This window comes from Heloderma suspectum, chromosome 3, assembly GCF_057233095.1.
Source record: "Heloderma suspectum isolate Gila_16-S chromosome 3, 16-S_ref, whole genome shotgun sequence".
NCBI lineage: Eukaryota > Metazoa > Chordata > Lepidosauria > Squamata > Helodermatidae > Heloderma > Heloderma suspectum.
This window is the reverse complement of record NC_139460.1, coordinates 231619594-231646594: the sequence shown is the minus strand read 5'-3', so window position 1 is coordinate 231646594 and position 27001 is coordinate 231619594. Positions and strand designations below refer to the sequence as shown.

The window sequence follows — 27001 nt, the reverse complement described above, 5'->3', positions numbered from 1 at the left end:
TTACAGTCGCCCAGAGTGGGACAGCAGGACTATGCCATCACAGCCCCACTTTTTAGGGGTAGGTGTGAAGAGGGCACCCTGCTCTGTACATATAGGTTTCCCCTGTGATATAGAATTCTATATGATCAGGGTTCTACATTAAGGGGACAACCTTTGTGCATACAGTAGGCTCCCCTCTTCTGACCTTCCCCTCCAACATGTGCATAATCAGGGGCAGGGCTGGTGGGGCCAGAGAGGCAGGTACAGCCCCATCCTCCCACTCCATGCCCAAATAGGGCTATAGTCCCTTCCTGTAATTATGGGGCATCCTTCTTTCCATTTTGGAGGATACAATATTTTGAAATCTATACTTTTGCACAAACATATGAAACTGCCTAATAGTGAGTTAGAGCATGGGTCTCCCTAATCCAGTGCTGTTGCCTCTGTCAGTAACTCTCTACATTCTCTGGCAGATGCCCTTCTCAGCCTTGCTACCTAAAATCATTTTAACTGGAGATGCCAGCATTTGAACCTGGGGCCTTCTGCACAAAGTGTAGGCTCTCTCACTGGGCTCTGGGCCCTTTCCATACATGTGAAACTGAGTGTTTGACTGGTACCAGAATTCCATCTAGTCCTTATATCAGCCTTCCCCAACCTGGTGCCCTCCAGATGTTTTGGACTACAACTCCCAGCATTCATGACCATTTGTCATGTTGGCTGATGGGAGTTGAAATCCAAAACATCTGTAGGGCATCAGGTTGGGGAAAGCTACCTTATATGACCAGAGTCCCCAATGCTATATTATGATTTCATATCTGCAGAGAATACATTAGGATAAGATGTGAAAATATGTGCAGCTGCCTTCACACTGAATCAAACCATTAGTCCTTGTAGTCCAGCACTGTACCAGTCTACTCTGGCTAACAGCAACTCTCCAAGGGTTCAGAGAGAAGTCTTCCATCTCTCCCAGCTCTCCAATATCCTTTTACCTGGAGATGCCAGGAAATACTCCTAAGACATTTTGTGTGTAAAGCAGGTGCTTTATCTTGGGGACCTCCCTAAATGGTTAGCTTTATGATTCATTGCATGCAACAATTATTAAATGTCATACACATGCATTTTACATATAGGAGCTACTTGTGTCTTAATAATGGGTATTTCCTAAATATTGACACAAGACACACATAATTCAAAACAATTGTCACTCTCCCAGCCATTGGAAGTCTTTGGGTTTTGCCTTCCATTCCATAAACAAGCATCCAGTGTTGTGTGTAGATAAGGTAGTCAGTGACGTTAGAACTGACAGCATTTTCTAGGTCATTTTAACAATGGGTTCAACAGTTGCCAAACACTTGTCAAAACCTACTCATTTTAGAGCTGCCAGTTGTAATTAGATTGTGCTGAATCCCACTGAGAAATGGCAGTAGTCTCATCAGAATTCATTTTACATCCTTGGACATCCTAACATAGTTTGCCTACAGAGGAACTTTTAAATTTGCCTCAGTATTTTGCTTTGGGCAAAATGTGGTAACGTCTAATTGAAATCTCTAGAGATGAAGAAGAAATCCTCTCAGATTAATCTGGAATGCATGACTTTAATGAATGCATGAAAGAATAAACTTGCTCTTGATCATTTCTGGTATGTACAAGAAAAGATTACAACTCTCTCACTATTATTGTGCTGAAGGTAATTCCCAGCAAGCAAGACTACAGCAACACAGGAACATCATAAAGAAAATCTATCAGTGTCCATCAGAAAAATACCTCTGCTCTGAAAAGATCAAAGAACGCTAGATTCCTTTATGGTATCAAGCTGTAGAAGGTAAACACAACCATAGTTCGGAGCGGAGATAGGATCATTAAGGTGACCCCAGTTCAGGGGGAAAACATCTCCTAGTGCTCTTTTGCTCCAATCAATAAATTACCCATTGTCAGGAGCTTCTGGGATTCAAATTAAACTGGTGACCTTCAGTTCTGTGTATGGCTACCATGTGTGGTGTGGCACAGAACTCTGTCATACAAGAATCCCTGGGGCCTGAACTGACCCCACCCACTCAAACTGGCCACTGGAACTTCCTGGGCAGGAAGGTCTTCCCATGACAGTTAAGCCTTGTCTGAGCAACAAGATTTTCCTGGTTCTGGTGCATTCCTTTGTGGTCTTCAGCTCCTGAGGTCTGGGTTGTTCCTTGGGTCTGACTCTAGCTTTGTCCACAGCTTCCCAGTTCTGATTCCTGCTTGTTTCCCACCAGTATTACTATGGCTCAATTCCTGACTCCCAACTCCTGATTCACTTTGGACAGCTGCCTACAGTCCAGCCCTCGCACCTGTACACATATGCACATTGTTCTATCGATGCAAAAAAAATTAATCACGATGCGATTGTACTTGACTGTACATCTGGTTGCATCAAGCTTCTCTTTGTGTGGTGTTTCAGCAAAGCGCAGGAGCAACTGTGTGCATCAGTAAAAGGATCTTGATGCAAGAATGTTCTGGACCTATGCAGTTGTTCACCTGCACACATATAGGGTTAAAGTGGGGAGGGGGGCATAGGTGCACACAGAAGCCTCCCTCCCCTTCCTCATGCATACAGCTGCCCTGAAGGTGTGAAGAGAGCTTTGTAAGCATGTTTGGCTGAATGCACTTATAAAGCTCCCGTGATCCTAAACCCTGCCTTATCAGGTGAATGCATGTACAAAGCCCCTTCAAACCTTTGTTCTTAATGTGTGAACATCTCACTGGCAGCCAGTGGTGTGGGGGAGGCTTGTGAGAGGGGCTTGCATGCACACCCTTGTCCCCTCCCCACTTTAGGTCTACGCATGTGAAGGTGGACACCTGTATAGACCTTTAAGCACATGAATATCTTGAAGTCACATTGTGCTTTTCATGGGTTACAGCTGAGCTTTCAATGTCATTGGCAACAGTTAATTAACTTTTTTCCCCCAGATGAAATAATGTGTAGCCCTTCCCACCCACTCCCACTTTTTTTTTTTTGCAGTGTTTTGTCAGTGCAAGCATGTGCATTGGCAACATAGAAGGGAAAACAATGCAATGAACTTAAGGAAGTGAAGCCTTCAGCGAACTGCTCGCATTTCAATTCTGGAATTAATTTTTGAATATTTTTAAGTTAAGCTGGGATTCCGGAGAAGTGGAACACAAGACAGAGTGAACCAGAGAATCAATAAAGAATTACAACAGTGTGTGTGTGTGTGTGTGTGTGTGAGAGAGAGAGAGAGAGAGAGAGAGAGAGAGGAAGGAAGGAAGGAAGGAAGGAAGGAAGGAAGAAAGAAAGAAAGAAAGAAAGAAAGAAAGAAAGAAAGAAAGAAAGAAAGACCTTGTTGTTTAATCAAAATATCTTGGAGGGAGCAATCCTATGGCCGCTAGACAGCAGCTAGACAGCCATAGGATATGTGGTTTTCTGGGAACCAACCTTGGATCCTGTACTCCGAGGTCAGTTCCTGGAGAAATGACCTCCCCCCTCCCATTCTGCACTGCCTCACAGGCAGCATGGAACAGCCCCGTGCTCCCCACTCAGAAGAGAAGCACTGAGCAGCCAAAATGGGGTGTTCCGGTGTGGGGAACATAGAAATGCCAGTACAACACATCCTATGTCCAGCAGCCTCCTCCTCCACTCCACCTTCCTGTGGCTAGACATGCTTCTCCTGACCTGCATTAGATAGGTGGTTGCCTCCAAGTTCGGAGGTAGCCACCTATTCCCATAGGATTGCACCCTAAGTGGCTTACAAGACATAAACCAATACTAAAAAAAGATATTCAGCACCCTTGATCCTTGGACTGGTGGTGGAGGCCAGAGCGTTCTTCCTTTTACTCCTGCAGCCTCGGGTCAACTGAGACCTGGAGCAAAGCACTCTTTCTGTCAGGGAGAGGGGAAGCGGGCCCCTTCCAACTGCTCTGTCTCTGGCCAATGGAGGGGGCTAAGCTGGCAAAGGGCATTATGATTTTAACTCTACTGAGCCATCACAACAGTCCCATGATATTTGTCACCATTATTCTCAATGTCCCAATAGGGATGTGGGGCTGAAAGACAGTCATGCTGCAGGTAAAACAATGGATTCCAATCAGATTAGGACCTTAATCCAAGGCTGACAAGTACAACTCCACCTCTCTAGCCACTAAGAAAGGCTGGTTCTGTAACAGTCATTATGCAATAATACAATGTACGGGCCCCAAATTCCTCATGGAATCTGCCCAGAGCTTATGATCCCTTGTAGAATCAAGCTCATGAACAAACCAATACTTTCAAGACATTCCTTGGATGGTCTTCTAGATTCCCTTGAGTTCTCCAATTTCTCTTGACTTTCTGCCATTTTACTACTTGCTCCTAACTTTAAAATAAATAAGATTTAGAGAACTATAATGAACTTGCATTGCTTTTAAGGAAAAACACCACTAACTACAGTTCCTCATCTTGAAAGATTAAGTTAAATGTAGCGGTACTTGAGTCCATGCTACTTCAAGGAAATTAAATTTGGGTGAATGTCAAACTGAATGTGACCAATGAAGAAGTACCTAATGAATGGTATGTTGACTTTTCCTTTTGATCAGATAAAAAGGCAGATCTAACTCATCATTAAATAACATGGTTCAACTTAGCTCTTGGCAAACGGAAACAGACAAAATTATTTTGCTGTACATATAGATTTAAATGGTCCTTCCTCTATGTAAACAACAAATATTGGCTAGAGTTGTGAAGGAACAAGAAAGTAAACTATAATTTCTGGGTAAGCAAATAATGTGTCATTTTTCCGTTTAGGTAAACAAAAATTGCACATAGATTTGTGCAGGTTTCTGCAATCTTTTTTTTTTTAATTATTTTTAATCTGTGAGAGAATAATGACCCATTATGCTTTCCTACAGAAAATCAAAATAACACTTACTACTTCCAGGTATCTGCAACTGCCAACCTCCAATGGTTCATAATGAATGAGCCGCCTTTGTTCATTCATTCAGCAGTCACTCAATTTGGGGGAAAAGTGCTAATTATGGAAAGTGCAATTCCTTACATGAATATTCTCAGTTTCTCACTATACATCCATACATAAACTCACCCATAATAATTATGCCAAAAGTGTTCCAAATAGAATGACATTTCCTGTTGTTGTTTTGTTTTCCTGCAATCATGTGTGCATATATCATAGATCCTCTTGGCACCCTTAAAGGTGGCTTATAAATAATTTTAGACAGACAGACAGACCAGCTCCCAAAGAGCAACAAACTGAAAAGATTGCATGTCAATAGTTCCTTGTGTAATGTAACATGTTTTTGTTGCGTACCTAGTGATACTGCCCTGCAAGCAACTGATTCTACCAGAGTGCAGTAATCCATCTCCTTTTGGCTGCTGTGTAGTATTATTGTCATCAGTTACTATTCACCAGGAAGTACCATTACAAATTACCTCTGAGAGATATTTTGAGCCCTGGGACATGCAGTGTTCATGAACCTCTATAGCTCATTCGCTTGTTCCCATAGCCATTTTCCAGAAAACTTCACCCTTCACACAGAATTGATTTTTAATGGAGCAAGCTGGGTTAGTTGGTGGACTTTCATAAGAAACAGTGCGACTTGAGCCTATGAGAAAAGAAAACCAGCAGAACTCGTTCTACCTTTAATGGACAATCCTGACATCTGAGCTTCTGGTTCTCTTTCATAGAAAACTTTCAATTAACTTTAACATAGATCACTCAACCCTGCCAGCATTTGATGAAGTAGACTGGAGTCCATGGAAGCTTATGCCATAATAAATTTGTGAAGTTTTAAGATGCCACAAGATTATGTTTTGTTTTTGCCACAACCCACTAATAACAGCAGCTTCTTTGGAAGTCAAAACCTCTGGCTGATTTTGTACTATCTACTCAGAGGTGGTCTCTGATGTGCGTGTACAGTCCCCTAACTTACTGGTGTTGGGGGACTTCAACGTACATTCGGAGGCCATCCTCACAGGAGCACCTCGGGACTTCATGGAGACCATGGCTTCCTGGGAGCTGCACCATATTCTAACTGGGCCCATCCATGTAGCCGGTCATGCACTAGACCTTGTGTTTGTTTCTGGAGAAGTGGGGAATGATCTGGAAGTCGGGGGTATATCCACCACCCCCTTGTCATGGTCAGATCACTATCTGGTGACGTTGGACTTCTCGGTTCCACAACCCCTCCGCAGGAGTGGAGGACCCATTAAAATGGTCCGCCCCAGGCGGCTTATGGATCCAAATGGATTCCTGAACGCGCTTGGGGATTCTCTGGGGCATGCCAACGGCCAGTCGGTCGAGACCCTGGTGGGTGGCTGGAATGCCGCAATCACTGGGGTATTAGATCAGGTGGCTCCGAAACGCCCTCTCCCCCTGAAGGGGGCTCGGACTGCACCATGGTTCAATCCGCGGTTACGAGCTCTGAAACAGGAGGTGAGACGGCTAGAGTGCCGGTGGCGGAAGTCTCACTCCAAGGACGATCAGACATGGGCTAGAGCTGTATCTTCAGCCTATCACATGGCGGTGAAGGCAGCAAAAAAGGAATATTATGCTGCCTCCATCGCATCTGCAGAGTGCTGTCCCAGGAGGCTGTTCCAAGTGGTCCGGAGTCTGGTCGGTCCTGTGGCTCCGGAACCACTGGAGCATTCTAAGGCCTCCTGTGAGGCCTTGGCAAGGCACTTTGCAGATAGAATTGATCAGATTAGGTGTGTTACTCTGCACGCTGTGGATACAGTTAGTGAGCAAGAGGCGGCCTGTGGCAAACGGGTTTTGTGGGATCGGTTCCAGCTTCTTCCTCCTGATGAAGTGGACAAGGTACTTTCATCGGTACGGCCGACCACCTGCTTACTTGATCCTTGCCCATCTTGGCTCATTATGAGCTGCAGAGAGAGACTGGGTGAGGGGATCAAGGCGGTGGTGAACGCCTCCCTTGAGGAGGGAGTGATGCCATCAGCCCTCAAGGAGGCAGTGATAAGACCGCTCTTAAAGAAGCCCTCCTTGGATCCGCCCAGTCTCAAATCTGCCATTTTTGGGCAAGGTGATTGAGCGGGTGGTGGCGGTGCAGTTGAAGGCACACTTGGAAGAAACTGATTATCTAGACCCATTTCAGTCGGGCTTCAGGCCTGGGCATGGGACAGAAACGGCCTTGGTCGCCTTGGTAGATGATATGAGGAGGGCTCTGGATAGGGGTGAATGCTCCTTCCTTGTTCTCCTCGACCTCTCAGCGGCTTTCGATACCGTTGACCACGGTATCCTCCTGGACCGCCTGGAGGGGTTGGGCATTGGGGACACTGTATTGTGGTGGTTCTGGTCCTTCCTCTCCGGCAGGTACCAGAGGGTAGCACTGGGAGAGGAGGTTTCGGACCCGTGGCCACTTACTTGTGGGGTGCCACAGGATTCCATCCTCTCCCCGATGCTATTTAACATCTATGTGAAGCCGCTGGGGGCTATCATCAGGAGGTTTGGGGTGCAGTGTCATCAATATGCGGATGACACGCAGCTCTACCTCTCGTTTAAATCTTCACCAAGGTTGGCTGTAGAATCCCTGTCCAAATGTCTGGAGACGGTGAGTGGCTGGATGGGGAGGAATAGGCTGAAGCTGAACCCTGACAAGACCGAGGTACTTTTGGTGGGAGACAAGAGGAGGCTGGGGGATGTTGACCTGGTGTTGAATGGGGTACGGCTACCCTTGAAAGACCAGGTCTGCAGCCTGGGGGTCATTTTGGACTCCCAGCTGTCCATGGAGGCTCAGGTGTCAGCTGTGAGCCGGACAGCGCTGTATCAACTCCATCTGATACAGCGGCTGCGCCCCTTCCTTCCCGCCCATCTGCTCCCATTGGTAGCATGCCCTGGTCTCCTCTCGTTTAGACTACTGTAATGCGCTCTACCCCCTTCATGGATCACTGCCTTGTTGTGGCGAAGGGGCTTGCGTAACTCAGTGAAGCCATAAGCTATGCCGTGCAGGGCCACCCAAGACGGACAGGTCATGGCAGAGAATTCTGACAAAATGTGGTCCACTGGAGAAGGAAATGGCAACCCACTCCAGTATTCTTGCCAAGAAAACCCCATGGAACGTATCACAAGGCTAAAAGATATGACACCAGAAGATGAGACCGTCAGGTCGGAAGGTGTCCAATATACTAGTGGGGAAGAGCAGAGGGTATTTCCAAGTAGCGCCAGAAAGAGTGAAGCAGCTTGGCCAAAGCCGAAAGGACACTCAGCTGTGGATGTGTCTGGTGGTGAAAAGAAAATCTGATGCTGTAAAGAACAATATTGTTTAGGAACCTGGAAGGTCAGATCAATGAATCAAGGTAAGTTGGAGGTGGTCAAACATGAGATGGCAAGATTGAACATCGACATCTTGGGAATCAGCAAACTAAAATGGACAGGCATGGGTGAATTTAATTCAGGTGACCATCATATCTACTACTGTGGGCAAGAATCCCTTAGAAGAAATGGAGTAGAGCTCATAGTCAACATAAGGGTGGGAAAAGCAGTACTGGGGTACAATCTCAAAAATGACAGAATGATCTCAGTACAAATCCAATGCAAACCATTCAACATCACAGTAATTCAAGTCTATGCCCCAACCACTGAGGCCGAAGAAGCTGAGGTTGATTGGTTCTATGAAGACCTACAACACCTTCTAGAACTAACACCAAAAAAAGATGTCCTCTTCATCATAGGGGATTGGAATGCTAAAGTAGGAAGTCAAGAAATCACTGGGATAACAGGCAAGCATGGCCTTGGTGTACAAAATGAAGCAGGGCAAAAGCTAATAGAGTTTTGCCAAGAGAACACGCTGATCATAGCAAACACTCTTTTCCAACAGCACAAGAGACGACTCTACATATGGACATCACCAGATGGTCAATATCGAAATCAGATTGATTATGTCCTTTGCAGCCAAAGATGGAGAAGCTCCATACAGTCAGTCAAAACAAGACCTGGAGCTGACTGTGGCTCAGATCATGAGCTGCTTCTTGCAAAATTTCGGCTTAAATTGAAGAACATCGGGAAAACCACTAAACGGTTCAGGTATGACCTAAATCATATCCCTCATGAATATACAGTGGAGGTGAGGAATAGATTTCAGGGATTAGACCTGATAGACAGAGTGCCTGAGGAACTATGGACGGAGGTCCGTAACATTGTTCAGGAGGCAGCAACGAAATCCATCCCAAAGAAAAAGAAATGCAAGAAAGCCAAGTGGCTGTCTGATGAGGCTTTACAAGTAGCTGAGGAAAGAAAGGAAGTGAAATGCAAGGGAGAAAGGGGAAGATATACCCAACTGAATGCAGAGTTCCAGAGAATAGCAAGGAGAGACAAGAAGGCCTTTTTAAATGAACAATGCAAAGAAATCGAGGAAAACAACAGAATGGGAAAGACTAGAGATCTCTTCAAGAAAATCGGAGATCTCAAGGGAATGTTTTGTGCAAAGACGGGCATGATAAAGGACAAAGAAGGCAGGGACCTAACAGAAGCAGATGAGATTAAGAAGAGGTGGAAAGAATACACAGAAGAACTATACAGGAAAGATCTGAATGTCCCTGATAGCCATGATAGTGCGGTCGCTGAACTTGAGCCGGACATCCTAGAGAGTGAAGTCAAGTGGGCCTTAGGAAGCATTACTAACAACAAAGCTAGCGAAGATGACAGTATTCCAGCTGAGCTATTTAAAATCCTAAAAGATGATGCTGTTAAACTGCTGCATTCAATATGCCAACAAATTTGGAACACTCAACAATGGCCGCAAGACTGGAAAAGGTCAGTTTACATTCCAATTCCAAAGAAGGGCAACGCCAAAGAGTGTTCAAACTACCACACAATTGTGCTCATTTCACATGCCAGCAAGGTGATGCTCAAAATCCTACAAGCTAGGCTTCAGCAGTATGTGAACCGAGAACTACCGGAAGTACAAGCTGGGTTTCGAAGAGGCAGAGGAACTAGAGATCAAATCGCCAACATTCGCTGTATCATGGAGAAAGCAAGAGAATTCCAGAAAAACGTCTATTTCTGCTTCATTGACTACGCTAAAGCCTTTGATTGTGTGGATCACAACAAACTGTGGCAAATTCTTAAAGTGATGGGAGTACCAGACCACCTTACCTGTCTCCTGAGAAACCTGTATGAGGGTCAAGAGGCAACAGTAAGAACCAGACATGGAACAACCGAGTGGTTCAAAATTGGGAAAGGAGTACGACAAGGCTGCATATTGTCACCCTGCTTATTTAACTTATATGCAGAGTACATTATGAGAAATGCCAGGTTGGATGAATCAGAGGTCAGAATTAAGATTGCTGGGAGAATTATCAACAACCTCCGATACGCAGACGATACCACCCTAATGGCAGAAAGTGAAGAGGATCTCAAGAGCCTCTTGTTGAGGGTGAAAGAGGAGAGTGCAAAAGCTGGTTTGAAACTCAACATTAAAAAAACGAAGATCATGGCATCTGGCCCCATCACTTCCTGGCATATAGAAGGGGAAGAAATGGAAGCAGTGACAGATTTTACTTTCTTGGGCTCCAAGATCACCGCAGACGGTGACTGTAGCCATGAAATTCAAAGACGCTTGCTCCTTGGGAGGAAAGCTCTGGCCAACCTAGATAGCATAATAAGAAGCAGAGACATCACCTTGCCGACAAAGGTCCGTCTAATCAAAGCTATGGTTTTCCCAGTAGTAATGTATGGCTGTGAGAGCTGGACTATAAGGAAGGCTGAGCGCCGAAGAATTGATGCTTTCGAACTGTGGTGCTGGAGAAGACTCTTACGAGTCCCCTGGACTGCAAGGAGGTCCAATCAGTCCATCCTAAAGGAAATCAACCCTGAGTGCTCATTGGAAGGACAGATACTGAAGCTGAAGCTCAAATATTTTGGCCACCTAATGCGAAGAGAAAACTCTCTGGAAAAGACCCTGATGCTGGGAAAGACTGAAGGCAAAAGGAGAAGGGGACGGCAGAGAATGAGATGACTAGATAGCATCACCGATGCAATGAACATGAACTTGAGCACACTCAGGGAGAGAGTGCAGGACAGGAAGGCCTGGCGTGCTATGGTCCATGGGGTCACGAAGAGTCGGACATGACTGAATGACTGAACAACAACAAATGCGCTCTACGTGGGGTTACTCTTGAAGATGGTTCGGAAACTGCAGCTGGTACAGAACGCGGCGGCTCGCCTGGTTAAAGGCAGCTGCCGGCGAGATCACATCACTTCAGTGCTGAAGGAGTTGCACCGGTTACCAGTTGTTTTCTGGGCCAAAATCAAGGTGTTGGTTTTGACCTTTAAAACCCTATATGGTTCCGGCCCAGCCTATCTTAAGGAGCGCCTCCAGCAGCACCAGACAGGCCGCTTAACAAGATCAGCCTCGGATGGCCTTCTCTCTGTCCCATCAGCCAGGACAGCTAGACTGGTGGGGATGAGGGAGAGGGCCTTTTCTGTGGTGGCCCCCACTCTGTGGAACTCCCTCCCTAGGGAACTCCATCATGCCCCCTCTTTAATGAGCTTCCATCATGCATTAAAAACGTGGCTATTCAGGCAGGCATATGGGGTGGGTTAGGGTATTTTAGAAAATGTTTTTATTGTAGAATTTTATTGTTTTAAACTGTTTTTATTGTATGTTGTACATCGCCCAGAGTGGCTGGGTGACCAGCCAGATGGGCGATTAATAAATTTAATAATAAATAAATAAATAAAAATATCTTGAGAGATTGTTCATCTCTATTGCACACCATTCTTTTTCCATTCTTAGAATTCTCTCCAGAGTAAAACCTTGCCATTCACCATAGCTCAAATAATCAACACAAATAAACACAATTAGTCGCCAAACGTTTTTACCTAGGGCAAGAGCTAACTTCACTGTAATATACAGGATATCCTATCCTATCACATCTGTGATTGTAAACTGTCCTGAAGGCATTTGCCAGTTCAGTCGTATACAAATCTAACAAACAAAATAAAGAAAGAATTCAATGAAATAGGATCTTCCTGCACTGGAACTTCTATAGAGAAGGTGGAACAGCTATGACTTGACAGCCACTGTTTCATCAAAGGAGTAGAACTTGCTGAAACAATTAGCAGAATCCTGGAGGAAGGGGTTACTAGTACCTGCCTTGTTACAAATCCTGCTTTAACTCTTCTAACCTCTACTTCAATTCATACAGGAGACTGGATATTATAGGTGGAAAGTTGTCATTTGGGAGGGAGCAGAACCCCACTTGAATATCTCCTCCATCAAACTCCATAAAACTTGAACTGCCCAGAAAGCTTCAGCTATTGCATGGTATAGAAATGAAACAAACAAACAAACAAACAAACTCCTGGGTCCCCAAATCAACATTTTACTATTTCCCCCATTACCTCCTGCATGTGCACAATCTAGGTCTTCCTGCTGGCTAGGGGCTTCTCCAATGACTCTAGCATTCTGGTAGGGGTGTACGGAACTCACCTCCGAGTCTGCTGGGGGGTCTGCAGGGGGGGAGGCGATCCGTTCCTCCCCCCAGAATCCTCCCCGCCAGCTCCACTCCACGGTGAGATCGCAGAGCCACCAGCAGGGTCCGTCCACTGCCGGATTGCCAGTCTGCGGATGCAAATGGTATCTGGCATGGCAGACACCATTTGTGTCCCTGCCTTTTGCCGTGATAGGCTATGTAAAGATTTACGTAGCCTACCACGGCAAAGAGCAGGGATGCAAATGGTGTAGCAGATGCCATTTGCGTCCCTGCTCTTTGCCGTGATAGGCTACAAAACGATTTACATAGCCTATCACAGCAAAAGGCAGGGACGCAAATGGTGTCCACTACACCAGACGCCATTTGCGTCTGAAGACAGGTGGCAGTGGATGGGACAGGCAGTACCAGACAGCAGCGGATGGAAGGCAGCAGATAGGATCCGGCTGGTGCGGATTCCCCCGGGTGGTAGAGGTGAGTCTTTCATTCCGCTGTGGACTCCGTGGGGCCAGATTCTTAGAATCTGGCCTCATTGGAGTCCGTGGCAGAATTCTCCGCCATTCCTACATTCTGGGAGCATGAGCAAAGGAGTAGAAGTTCTGCACTTGCTCTTTCTGTTCCTTGGTTCCTCTTTTTATTGTAGGAAGCAGCAGCTTAAGCACCAGGCTGGTTGTCGGGGGTGACTGAACTGCCTGGATACCATACATGGGCAACACTCAGTTCCCTCAGCTAATCAGGGGACTAAAGAGTGAAATAAAGAAATAGGCAGGAAGAATAATGGCCACCACCAATCAGCATGTGTGAGAGAAAGGAAGCAGCTATTGGGATGGCTATTGTTCTCCCTCAGCAGAGAAACAGATTGGTGAAGAGAGAGCTCTCCTTCCCTTTTATTGCAATTTGCAGAGGACATCAGCCTGTGTGTGTGTGTGTGTGTGTGTGTGTGTGAGAGAGAGAGAGAGAGAGAGAGAGAGAGAGAGAGAGAGAGAGATTACTGAAAAATGTAAGTCTCTGTATGTGAATTATGTGTGTCTCTCTGTGGCCAGCAGCTAGGAACACCAGTCAGCTGAGAGGGAATGCAGCACAACAAGAAGGTAGAGTTATTTTTGGAGCTTTGGGGGGCTGTTTAATTATCTGTTTAATCTCCTTTTGGGTGTATATTTTGTTTCTTGGTTGTTGGTTTTAAATCTCTTTAGGTTTGGCTTTAGCTTTTCTTTCTTTTTTCCCTTTACAATCTCTCCTTGTGGTTTTGACTTTATATCGATGATGATGACGATGATGTCAATCTTTCTCAGGAGTGAGTCATTGGCTATTTTAATTTATTTTTCTTTACAGTCTTTCTTGGGGGCAGGGGGGGAGATACTATTTCTTTTCATTCTCTCATCCCACCCCCAAATGAATGCTTAAAGTACTATGACCTGCTGCTGTGAATTCAAAAGACTGCATTTGTGTGTTGTTGTGTAGAACTCTTCCCCACCCCTCTGTTTTATCTTAGTGTTAATTTGCCTTAGTCTGCCCTTTCTGTTCAATGAGGTCCTGCTGTAGAGCAGAGAATTCTGGGCTCAGAGGAGTGTGTTAGTGTGAGAACTAGTTTGCTCTGCCTGCTCTGACACCATGGCTCTGCCTAGAGTTAGCTGCCGCCCAAGGGTGTACCAGCCATCACTGGTACATTCTTGTGGCCCCAATTCCTCCTCCAGTAGTCCTTGAGAGATTCGTGTGATCTCCACTGACATAAGAAACTTAGGATGCAATCCTATCGATTGTGTCCTTGCCGCTTGGAAGCCCCTGGCTTCTGAGTTTCCTATGCCCTTCCAGGTTGAAGCCGGAAGGGCAGGAGGAACAGCAAAGGCAAACGTCACCTCCTCATCCTCTGATCTCCTAAATTTTCACTAGATGGGCTTTTCAGCCAATCTAGCATGGGTGCTTCACAGGGGGAGGGAAGGAGGCTGTAGGAGGCTCAGGATAATCCTGGCCTCTCTGTTTTCTTCCCCTCCCACCCACCAGAACACCCCCTTTCCTGAAGCTCTGAGGTTACTTTTTCAACCTCAGAGAGGCAGCCAGTACCATTCTCTCCATGCCAGCTGCAAGGGGGAGGTGTCTGGGAGCACATCTAAGACTCCCCCTTCTGAGGCCAGAGTGCCATCACTGACCTCAGAGGGGTTTTACAAGCCGAGCCATCCTATGGTCCCTGAGATGCTCTCTCAGGGACCGTAGGATTGTTCTCTTAATCTCCAAAATTGCATGATATTCCCCAAATTAGTGGTGTACCAAGTCCAAGTTTAGATGTTCAGTAACATTAATAGAGTTTCATCAACAAACTAGCTAGTACCAAAATAATGACTCCACCTCTTTTGGCTAAGCTTTAAAAAAAAAGATACAGTATAAAATCAATCACTCATATTGTTCCAAGAAAACAAATGAATGGAAGGATCAAAATGCTACAAATACAACAGTGGATTCCAGTATAATATCAGTGCAATATTTTCTGACCATTAGCTGGAAAGACTGCTAGGAATGGATCCTTGAAGAGATATAGATTACGATTCTCTTCCATACACACACACACACACACGTACACACATGTACAATACAACCCTGTTATTTTGTCCATCAGCATGTAAGTTTACAGTTTGTATTATCCACAGTGGAAGGCGAAACAGCACAATAGCACATCAATAATGATTAGCAGCATAAAGATAGAACAGCTTTGTGTGAGATATCCAAAAGTCCATTGAAACCCAAGAATTATCTAACTTGTTCTACATATATCAGTGCAAAAGAAGAATCTTAGCTAGTTACAATAAATAAGTCTTGTTAACTGTCAAGGACCCATGTATTCCCCAACAATGAAACACTGCTCTATGAGAAAATTATCTCTTCTCATTCTGTAACACTACTCTGAGAATATACATGAAAGAAAAATTGCATTAGCGCAATACTGTTTCTAACTACAAAAAAAATGTAAAAATAAGACAGGGCAATTACCATCTGGTTATGGGTTGAAATACAATCATTTTTTGATCTTAGCAAACAAAGTAAATTTGTTTTAAAATTCAAGTGGCTTGCTATGCCTTATTTCTATAATTATCTTTATTCAGAGGCCTTTTTAATTATAATTTCTGGCAATTGGTGTGCTTTCTAGATCAATGAAATACAAATAAAAGCTTAGATGTATCTCTTGAATGATGTATCTTCTGACCCTTTCTAGGCATAAATTCAAAATGGCATGTAAATAAACTAATTTCAGCTTGAATTGCTGTGTACTGTACCTGAGATATGCAGATTTATGGAACTGATTTCATGCATATTGTGGTGTGTAAGTTAGTTTTAATGAACTGATGGATCAATTAGCCATCCATGTTAATAACTGTCTACACAGGTTAACTTGAATTCTAAAAATAACTATTTGATATTAATATTGTACATAAAATTAGCTCAGCATTTTAGCTAATTTTGTTTTTAACAGCAAACTAAGCCACTGAGGGCCAACCCCAGCCCCCATACATGATTGGCTTACTTACTTGAGTGTAAGCATGTGTGACCCTGATTTAGACTGGGGTGATCCAGGAGGGGGATTTAAGCTTCCTCCCTACCATTTTCATCTTGAAATTCCACACACACACACACACACACACACACCTGGGTGTGTGTGTGTAAACAAGGAGGGAGAAAAAGTGTTTCCATCGGAATCAATATGTAAAAATAGCAGGATGTTTATTTTGGACATGACATGAGTAGCCTCATACTGAGTTTGGGATGTGGTAAAAACAGAAGAAGAAGCCACATGAAGGTTAGATTACACATGCTCCCAGTTCATGACTCTGCATCCATGTACTGTGACACTATGATGCAGCGAAATGATTTGTGCATGTGGGGGAAGAGGGCTAGAAATGTGGCGGAACCTGCCCCAGATCCAATTCTGATCAGATCATGGAAACCAGGTAAAACACAATCTGTAGAAATTGTTAATTCCAAATTATTTCTAGGTTGGCTGAACCTCCCTCTGTTTTCCTCTGAGTAATATATAAAATGGCCACAAAGCAGTTGCTCCAAAAATGTTGTCCAGGATACAATGTTGTTTATTGTTTATCCTACCCCCTTCCCAAATAATATAGATCTGCATGAATTGGGTTATGCCATTTCATTCTCATAATAACCATGAGAGGTAGATTAATTTGATAGAGAATGATGGGCCCAAGGCAATTCAATGAGCTTTATGGGTGGGTTTGAATCAGAACCCATATCCTTTCAGGGCCAACAATGTATAAACTATCCCACACTCACTCTATAGCAGGTGTGGGCAACTTGTGCTGCTCCAGAAGTTTTGGCTTACTAGTCCATCAGCCTAGACATAGCCAATGGCAAGGGATAGTGGGAGTTGTAGGCCAAAACATCTGGAAGTCCACAAGTTGCCTGCTTCTGTTCTATGGCTTGTTGCAAATGTTTGGATCACCAAGCTACCAAAAGTAGGTGTTGAGGACAATTCAACACAAGAGGCTAGAAGATCTTAATTTCTGTGCCTGGCTTAGAAGCAGTGTGGCTTCCAAATTGTTAGTGAGTCTCTTTGGCATTAAAAAGCTGTAACAGGCTGTAAGAGTTGGCTTATCCCTTTGCATGATGGTGCCAACTCAGAATGCTCACAGCAAACCACTTGGTTGGAACTGCCCATACATCCAAATCTCCCTCCATAGGGATAATGTCCATATTTGGTAGACGTTTTTAGCCTGGCCTTCTCTTGATTATGTGCATTTTTCCATGTGGAAGGAGATTTTGATGTGGGGTACACTGAAACAGGAAAGCCACAGTGATTCACACTCTTCATGTGGTACACTCATTTGAAATGACTATCACTCAAACACTTGCGTGTTTGAACACATTCTAATAATACCATCAACAGAAGTGAAAATGTGCAGCTCAATAACGTGTTATTTATTTCTAACTAACCTGGAATAGGCTGGGGTGTTAACACCACTGCAGGAAGAGGCCTGGGGGCAGTAGCTGGTCTAGACAATGCCACAGCTACTTGATTTGTCGTAACAAGAGGCTTTTCATGTCCCTGGTAGATTCGTAGTTCCTCCGGATGTATCCATGCTGAATCCAGAGCAAATGCATTGTTTAAATAGATCTGCCCAGAATAGAATGGGAAGAGAGAAAAAAGGAAATGTATTCATGGTTCTTGATATAATTCAGTTGACTCCTGTGGCTTCCTGGTTTCTTTAACATTCATTGGGGAAAAAAAAACCCTCCCTTTATCAAATTGCCATTGGCTATCTGAAAAGTTTCTAATTATTTGAATTCTCTGTTTCTCCCCAAGTGACCCGATGTCAATGCAAACCTTTGTAAATACCATTGCCAGAACCGATGTATCTTTTAAAAGTGGAAATAGGAAACTATTGCACTGGTAGAGAAGAGGAAATAATGCTGAGATATGATTTTACAATGGGTGCAAACCATTTGTTAAGCATGGGTAAATCCAGCTGATTTCAGTGCATAGGATTTATACCTGAGGAACCACGGCAATTACTTACCTCATTTGATTATATTGCTTCCTTTAAGTTGAGCTACTTAACTATTTTGTGTTAAGGGCTAGTAAATAGTAAGTAAAAGGATCAGTGTATTAACAGCTTCCCAAACCTGGTGCTCTCCAGATGTGCTGGACTACACCTCCAGCATGCCTCAGCCAGCCATGGGGAAGACGGATGTATTATGTGATACATTTTGAATTCAATTTCAAACCAGTTTTACGCTAATTTATAATTTTGCTAGTGCTGATGTGGGGCAAGTGGGTAAAGACAGAACAATCAAAAGAATAATTCTCATGAGGGCTATCACCTAATTAAAGAAATCTTAGTTAAATATTAACCTTGTTAGTTCATTAATCAATTCATCGGTTAAATTCACACAAGGGTAAAAATTTTGGGTTCGTTCCACATACTTACCTATTAAAATCAATAGGAAGTTAGTCATTATTAACTTAAGTTCCACTGATTTCAAGGAGTCTATTCTATGTCTGGATCCAACCATTAAATAAATTCTGTATGGAAAAGCATACTTGGGTTTTAGATGGTGTATATGTTATAGCAGGCATCTTCTTAGAAGAGGCATTCTCACTGTGTGTGAGAGAAGGGGGGATTCCTCTTTAAAGACATTGCTTGCCTTCTGTAGTTTTTAGAAGTACATATTGGGTTGGATCCAGAGGAGGTTAGTCATACTTTAATTCCATTAAAATCAATGGCAAGTTAGTTACAATTAACTGAAGTTCCACTATTTTCAATGGGAGTAAAGCATAAGTAACTTCCTCTGGATCCATCCCAATTTTTTTTGGGGGGGCAGGGAAGATACCCACTGCCCACTTAATCAGGGGAGCATTTTTAACTGATAGACATTTAATGTTGCAAGCCTAGGTTTTATCTTATTTAATATAAGGACGGGTTAAAGATATATTAGTAGCAAACCTGCTCTATTTAAACAATATTGAAGTTTGCTATTGACTGCAATGTGTTGTATCCATTCCTACCAGCAATGGAATGGGCACCAGTGGTGGATTGAATTGCAGCACCCTGTGCATCCCCAAATTTATTCTGGAGAGTTAGGGGAGCCTCAGAGCATATTTGGAGAGGGGTATGCAAGAGACTGCAGGGGGAAGGATAGGAAGAAAAGCTCATTGCACAAAGTCTGAATTTAGTCCAAATAGGACCAAGACTGGGCCCGCTGTAAAATGTGTAAATGTATTTCCTCTTTTTGGATTACTGATTTATATACATGTATACATACCAGTGAGTCAGTGACTAAAGAAGTATAATAGTTTCAGGCACCCCATGATAATTCAGGCTTCCACTTCTTAAATGAAAGTCCTTTGTGCCACAAAGCAAACTGCTTTTGATACTAAGGGGACCTAACAAGAAGTTTGTGATAGGACATTAGAATCTGTTGTTCAAAGAAGAGAAGTAAAAAATCCCACTAGCAGGGCCAACCCTAGACATTTTGCTGTCTGAGGCAGACCAGAAATTGCCTGCCCCCCCTCATCCTATTCCTCACTGAATTACCTAGGGCCCTTTCAGCCTAACCTAGCTCACAGTGCTTTTGTGAGGATTAGAATGGGAGGATCAGCTGTGCCCCCTTTCACTCCTGGAAGATAGGTGGAATATGAACATAATAAAATGAAACAAATATACTTGAAAAACACGATCAATTCAAAAGGAGCCTCCCTGGAATTTAAAATGGCCAGCTCTGCATTGCATGGCACATTACTGTGTGCACACATTTACATCCATGTGCACTAGAGACAAGATGCATCTACTACCTCCTTTAGAGATTTTAGATTTACAGAAACCTTGGGGGACAGCTAAGGCTACAGTCCTGTGTGTACAATTACATGGAGAGTAATCTATTGAACATCATGGGACTTTCTTCTGGGTAAACATGCATAGGATCAGGGCAGGCATCAGAGGTAGGCATGGTCGTCCACCTGCCAAGGCCCCACACCTAGGGATGTATGGATTGTATAAAATCCATTCTGTCTGTGTTTCGTGGGTTGTCAGCCGCCTTTTGTTCATCATCCGCTCATCAACAGAGTTGGATCTTCTAAAGTTTCCGAATTTGTGAAAATTGACTCATGCAAAAATGCCCAAATCCCACAAAATCCTCAAATCCTTCCAAAATTTGCATTTTGGTGCATTAGCCTATGGGGGAAATGTACATTTTCAGCCAGGGTTTGTTTTTGTTTTTTTAATGTGTATTTTTCAATGACAAAATTTGCACAAAATTCCTGAAGGTTAGAAAAGTGGTCCGCGAGTCTGTGGAATCTGCCCAACAGGAGGGGAAGCCGATCCGCTTCATGAATCCATGGGTCGGATTCATGAAAATCCAAATTCATTTGGTTCCACTGCAGATTTCTCTGACATCCCGACACACGCACCCCCAGCAGGGCCCCACTGACAAGAGCCCCCTGGAGTTGCTCCGCCTCTTCACCACTGCAACCTGCTTGTTCACCTTCCTCTCGCTCTGGCCCAGGCAACGGTGGTGGTGAGAAGGAGGAGCAGGAGATGCCCCGGCCTCCTTGCTCCCTGGCTCTCTGCCTGTCAATCCAGCAGGTGGTAGCAATGCCGAGAAAGAGGAGGAGGAGCAACAGCAGCTGGTGGCAATGGTGGTGAGAAGGGGGACTCACTGAGGGAGAAAGACCGTTGCAGATGCCTTGCCCAAGTGTCCTCAAAAACCTAGAACCAGCACTGCATAGGATTGTGCTGTAAACCCTGAAGAGTAACGCCAGTGCTGACAATGCATGCTAAGAATTAAAAATTTAAGCAAGACATATTATTGCTTTTCATTGATTTGTCCCAGCCATATGCCTTTATCTTTTGCATTATTGTCAAGAAACCAAACTTTACTGTTAAGTCCCCCCAACTCTTTCCTTGAAGCTGCTGTAAAACAAAGGCTGCAATCCACATCCTTTATTTAAGGAGGGAACACACACACACACACACACTACAATCTTTTTACTACTTTAAAGCAATTTGAATATAACAAGATGAGTGAAGAAAGTTAAAGGGAGACACCAAGGAGAAGTGTGCCCATGTTTGAGCTGATTCTGGAGCTGGGGTGTAGAAATACTAGAACCTGTAGTATCGGGGGGGGGACCTGAAGTAGGGTTCGGCCATCCAAATCCCGCTTTGGGTTGGGCCCCCCCCTAATCAGCCTGAGCTGAATCAGGCCCAGCTCTGAAGCCATGAAGTGGCTTCCGAGTCAGATTGGGGGGTCCCTGCACAGCCCTAGTAAAAAAGCTTTCTCCCCAAAGCGCTAGCCTTCTATGTGCAGGGAGCTTCTGCGATGGAAACACTTTCAAATGAGTCATTTCCACAGGCATGTCAGTATGGTACAGTGCTGTGTGAGAACTGAACAAGCATATCCGAATTGGTTCAAACAGCTGGATAAGACTCTGAAGTTAAATAATGCTAGGTTTTCATTAGAGACAGGGAGTCAAACCGTTACATTGTTGGATCACTCCCAGTTTGGATTCAGCTCCACCTGAAGTCATTCCAGTTTGGTTCTTCAAGCCAACAAATCAATCTACAGTAAGCAGTTTGGCACAAATGAACCAATCAGTTCAGTTCTGGATCACATGGGAAAATGTAAATAGAAGTCTCATTATAATGATAATTTGTACAGTGGGGTGAAGCAAGCCAATAGGTCTAAAACTGTTACTACTCAGTATCAGCAAGATGAAGCCTTCAGCTTGACATATTGATTTGGTTCTTTTCTGGAATCAAACTTGAAATATCCCCTTACAACAGGGGTGCAATCCTCATGTCCTGAGTCCATATCTGGCCCTCCTGGGGTCCCAGTCTCGACCTCCAGGGTTCCCCATATGGTCATGCCTTCTTCCCCCAGTCATTGATCGTTTAGTGAGTTCCCAGCTTTTGTGCAGTTTTTTCCCTATTCTAAAAGGCTGAAATGCCCCTGCTAAGTTACTGGCAGTAAGGGCTTGAAGCTAAAATATGCTGGGAACTGATGGGGTTGCACTCCCCCTGAAGGGCCAAGTGCACAGGTTGGGAGTGCTCCTGGAGTCTGCGCTAACTGCAGAAAGTCAGGTGGTAGTGGTAGTGGCCAGCATACATTTTACCAGCTTAGTCTGGTACATTAGTTGTGACCCTATCAGGAGAGGGAGGATCTTGCTCAGTTATTCATGCCCTGGTGCCATCCAGGACTACTGTAGTATATTGCACATGGGGCTGCTTTTAAAGATGGCCTGAACATTTCAGCTGGTGCAGAATATGGCTGCCCAGCTATTGGTGTGAGTTGGACGGTTAGCTCATGTCACAACAATACTACCCCAGCAGCATAAGTTGCCAATGCATTTCTGAGTCCAATGTAAAAGGCTGGTTGTTGTAACCCTTAAAATTTTAAATAGGCCCAAGTTACTTGAAGGACCTCTTTTTTTCTGTACCAGCCTGCCCAAACTCTGAGGACATCAGCAGAGGCCCTTCTCACTTGTCCACTGCCAAGGGCAGTTAAACTGCTTAGGAAGAGGGCCTACCTAGCAGTGACCCCAAACTACTGAAATCAGTTTCCATTGGGGATTCATCAGGCCGCTTCTTTGCAGGTCTCCAGTAAAGCTTTGCAGGTCCACTTGTTTTGACTGGGCTGGTTCTAGGTAACTTCTGTTTTTATTATTATTTTTATCAGTAACCTTTGTTCTTAATGAACTTCTAATGAATATGTAGTTATTGAATTTTATTGTACCTTTTTTGTATAGAGGTTTTTTTTAACTTGTGCACCACCTTGAGAAGATTTTACCTTTAAAGGTGGCCTAAAAATAATTTGGAATGAATAAAGTTTATTTTATGTGCCCATTCTGATTCATCCTGGTTCTGGTGGAGCCAGTGAATGTACCACATCAGGTGTTTTTCTTTGTTCATAGTCTTATTCTGAACTGGTTACCTTTTTTTAATGCAGGACTGTTCCAGTTCAGATTCAGCAGAGACTTTCAGATGACCATTCAGGTTCTGTTCTGATTTAGGGGAAAAATAAAGGTTCATTCCAGTTTTTGTTTCAGGCTCAGTTTGATTCCCTCATTAGGAAGATAATTTTTGATTTATTATGACTAACCAGTTTTGTTTAATTGCAATGTTTACAAGCCAACTTGAAAGTTTAACACTGAAAGGTGGCATGTTAACATTTTGGATTAATGTAATAGCCCAGATATTAAGGTAGACCCTTAATGCCACTACTGATAAAGCAGACTATGGTTACCTCTAACGTTTAGGTGTTATTATCTCCAAAGGCTTAATATGTAAGTTTTAAAAAGAATGAGTAAACTTTAAACTTACCTTGCAATTTGGTAGCCTCTTTTCTATCCAACTTTTCCCAGAATGGGGTGGAGCAGTAGTTGTGTATACATGAGGAAAAAGAGGAACAAATTCCACACTTGAAGAAGGTGAAAATCCTATGACTGGAGAATGAGTTCCAAACATCCACTAAAATAAAGTTTAAAAAAGTAAGAATACTCTATAATAAATCACTCCATATTGCTCTTGTTATATTTTTTCATTGCTTCATTTTCATTTATATTGCATATATATTTATTTGCAAGAACATAGTATGCAATTCTCATGCATGCTTTTAAACACGTTTCCTTCATGATTAAAACATGAAGACATTGATTAAAACAATTTATTGAATTTATTATATACTACGATGTAGGTGATGCAATGTGACTGTGAACCAAGTGCATATACACAAAAGCTTCAATATAATATCAAATTTAGCAAGTATAGCAAATCAGCTGGAATCTAAATGCAAACAGTATAGATATGACTACATTTGCCTATGATTTCAAAAAACTAGTCTACCCTTGTGGGATACCAGATCTCACCCTGAATTCTGTTTAGATGGGATCTAGTGGAAACTGTTTTCATGGATGAGTCATCTGACTTCTTCATCACCCCTCTCTACCATAGCCCATTTTCACCCTGTTTTGTATTGCACAACACCTTTGCTTGCTCTACACAGCATCTGACAATATTGGTTGTTGTGAATATAGTCATGCCAAGCCACAGGACTGCACTACCGTGTGACATCCTGAGATAGCTCTCAGTGCTACCGTGATGCTACAGGTCATGTCCCTGCTGCAAAAGTGTAGCAGCGATTGCCTTGCATCCTAAACTTGTTTTCTGCACAGTGACTCCTATGATAAGGTTGTTAGAAATAATGCAGGGTTGTTGTTTTTAATAAAGCCAGATAATTAACTAACAATGCAAATGCACTGTTAGTTAAAAAAAATGATTCCAAGAGCAAGTAATATGTTTTTGCATAGGCGATGGAAAAGGAGAGACAAGGCACTATAGGGGTCCCCCACACACACAATCTTTGCACTCTTTTGGATGGGTATATCCATGATAGAGAAGTGTTTCTGCATTTCAACCCAACATCATGATTCCCCAAGTTAGTACATTTTCATTCAGTCCTAGAGTGTGGCCTTCACCCACTACTATGCTCCATTCCTATGTACTGCTACCAAGTACCAGGATGTGGTTCTTCTAGCCATTTTAATGGAAAACTGGAAATTATCCAAAGAATTTAGAACTGAGAAATTTTAAAGGGAACAGTATTAAATCTATGACAGAGGCATTAAACACCATAATTCCACAATGAGCATAGTCAATGAAATCTAATGCATGTATTAAATACTCAAGGCTAGTCTCCAAGCTGAACATCCACAGCTATTTTAAAATTTGCCTTACAGTCCTTATAAATAATTGAAAAATTCATAAAAGTGTTGATGAGATGTATTGCTTAAATTAATATGGGATTAAGACCAGTTGATGTCTGTTAGAGAACAGCGAAGAACATCAAAGCAGAAGAGACTGAATTTAATTGCTTATGTTAGCATTTTCTTTATGTGGCTGGCCAACATTGTCACAGTAAACTCAAAAAGATGGAGGGAGGATTAGTCCTAATGAGCAGATTCATAAGCAGCCACCCACTCTCTTCCATTATTAAAATAAATATTTTGCAGATTTCTAAACGTGAAAGGAAACACAAGTTCCTAGACATTAAATACCTCTAGTGGCAGCCTCCTGACATAACACTAGGGAGGGAGGAAAAATGTTGCAACGCATCTTCTTTTAAATCAGCCCTGTTCTGCACCTTGAGAAAGCCTTATGGAGTAGGCACAAATATTGTAAAAACAACATGATGCTTTTAATGAAGACACCAATTGGCCCAATATTGCATGCTGTTGTTTTAAAAGGGCAGGGTAGCTTTGTGTTAAGATGGTAAGGAAACATTGCTTGCAATATTAGAATAACCTTTGTGTAGCCTTTATTTGGAAATACAATGCTCCAGAATGTATGGAAGGTTATTTGTTGTGGGAAATAAATAATAGATTAAAAATAGCCTTCTAATTACTGGCCAGGCTGTGAACTGGGATTTCTCTGCAGTAGGTTAGCCCATGTAAATCAGTTCTTTTATTTGAGCTTCACATACTAAACACTTCTAAATTCTGTTTGACTCCCATAAATGACCCTGCTCTTCATGCCAGTATTAAGGTATCAGCAGGAACTATTATTGCGGGAACATAATGGCATAGATCATATTCCTAGCGTAGCGCAAATAAAGTCAGTAGATTTACATTGCTGCAAATGAGTAGAGACTAATTCTTAAATATCAGAAGACTGGAATCTTGTTAAGATGGCATAATATTTAGTGTGATGCTGTGCATGTGTTTGTGTGTACACGTAGGTGTACATCCAGCTCAGAAATTTGCCCTGTCTGTGTGGTTTAAGAGTGAAATGAAACGAGCCCAGCATTAGTAATAGATTCTTATTAATAGTTAATGTAGTCTCCTCTCAGTCTTTCTTCCTCGCCTTGTCTGTAAAGTCTGGCGGAGACGAGGCGCAGTGCTGAACCGAGGCGCAGACGCATCGGTCTGCGGCCAGGGAAAGGTGCGGGCTAACTTCAGCACCAGGGCGCTCCGGACAGCTCCAGAAGTTGCTTCCCATCCCTTCCCGCGCGCGCGTTTCCTAAGAACTGGAAAGCTGGAGCAGCCTGCCAGCGAATGCGCCTTTCCTATTAGCGTGGCTTTCACTGGCCACGGAAAAGAACGGGCGCGAACAGAGGGGCCGCTCACCAAGTGCTCGCCAAAGCTACCAGAAAAGAAGCGCAGAGGAGGACCGGGGGCAGGGGGCGGCGCGGGTGGGTGGGTGGGGGCTGAAAGGGCAGCGGAGGAGGGAGGAAGAGGCGCCCCGCTTACCTGCCCGTTCAGAAGAGGAAGCTGATGAACGGCGGAATGGTGCTCCGGTGCCATCAAAGGCAGGAAAGGTTCGCAGGGAAGTTGCCAGCCTGACACCCCCTGGATCAGCGGTGCAGGCGGCGGCGGGCGAGGGCGAGGGGGCGAGGAGAGCAGCAGAGGAGGAGGAGGAGGGGGGGGCACCACCCCTGCGGCGCCCCCGATCCGAAAGAGCCCAGCAGCGCTCGGGACCATCCAAATCCACGGAGGCGCTGGGGGCTCCGCATTCCCGGGCCACAGGAGAGGCTGCTGCCGCTTGGCTCTCAGCACCGGGAGCATTCTACATCTTACAGTACGATCCCACCGCTCGCAGGGGGCGCCTCCGGCGAAGGACAGCGGCAGCCACACGCCCGGCCGGTGGATCGGATCCGAGAGGTGGCGATGCCCATTAGTGCCCCCCTCTCCGCTCTGGAAGGATGCTGAGAGCGGCGCGGCGGCGGCGGCTCCTGAGCCGGCTCGGGCTCCACTTGGTTCTGTGGCGCTGGTGGGAGCTCCGCCCCTTCGCAGCCCCTCCTGCCTGGCCACGCCCCCCCCGCGCCTGCTGTTGCAGGGAGCCCGGGACTAGAAGGGAGGCGCAGTCCTGCTGCAATTGCCTGGGTGGCGGCGGGCGGGGCCTCCGCGAACTTCTTGCCTCCTCCAGCCGAGCGCGGGGAGAGAGACGGCGCCTTTATCCGACGGCGCAGGCAGAAGGGGACGGAGCGCGCCGCCGAAAGGGGCAGCGCAAAAAGAGGAGTGAGATGGGCGGGGGCAGAGAAAGGGAGATAAAAGGACGGGGAGAGGGGGAGGGAGAGAGGCTGAGATCCGTGCGG

The 27001-nt window shown here is 44.4% G+C and overlaps 1 protein-coding gene across 1 annotated transcript in view; it reads right to left on the bottom strand.

Annotated features, from left to right (window-relative positions):
- TCERG1L (transcription elongation regulator 1 like) overlaps window positions 1–26228 on the bottom strand; it is a 333395-nt gene extending 307167 nt beyond the window's left edge. The window contains exons 1-3 of the mRNA XM_084841939.1: window positions 26157–26228; window positions 23233–23379; window positions 17351–17531 (exon numbers count right to left, since the gene is read on the bottom strand). Of these exons, the coding sequence (XP_084698065.1) occupies window positions 17351–17531; window positions 23233–23379; window positions 26157–26210 (382 nt within the window). The 5' untranslated portion in view covers window positions 26211–26228. The remainder of the gene's footprint in view (window positions 1–17350; window positions 17532–23232; window positions 23380–26156) is intronic.
- Between the last annotated feature and the right edge of the window lie 773 nt (window positions 26229–27001).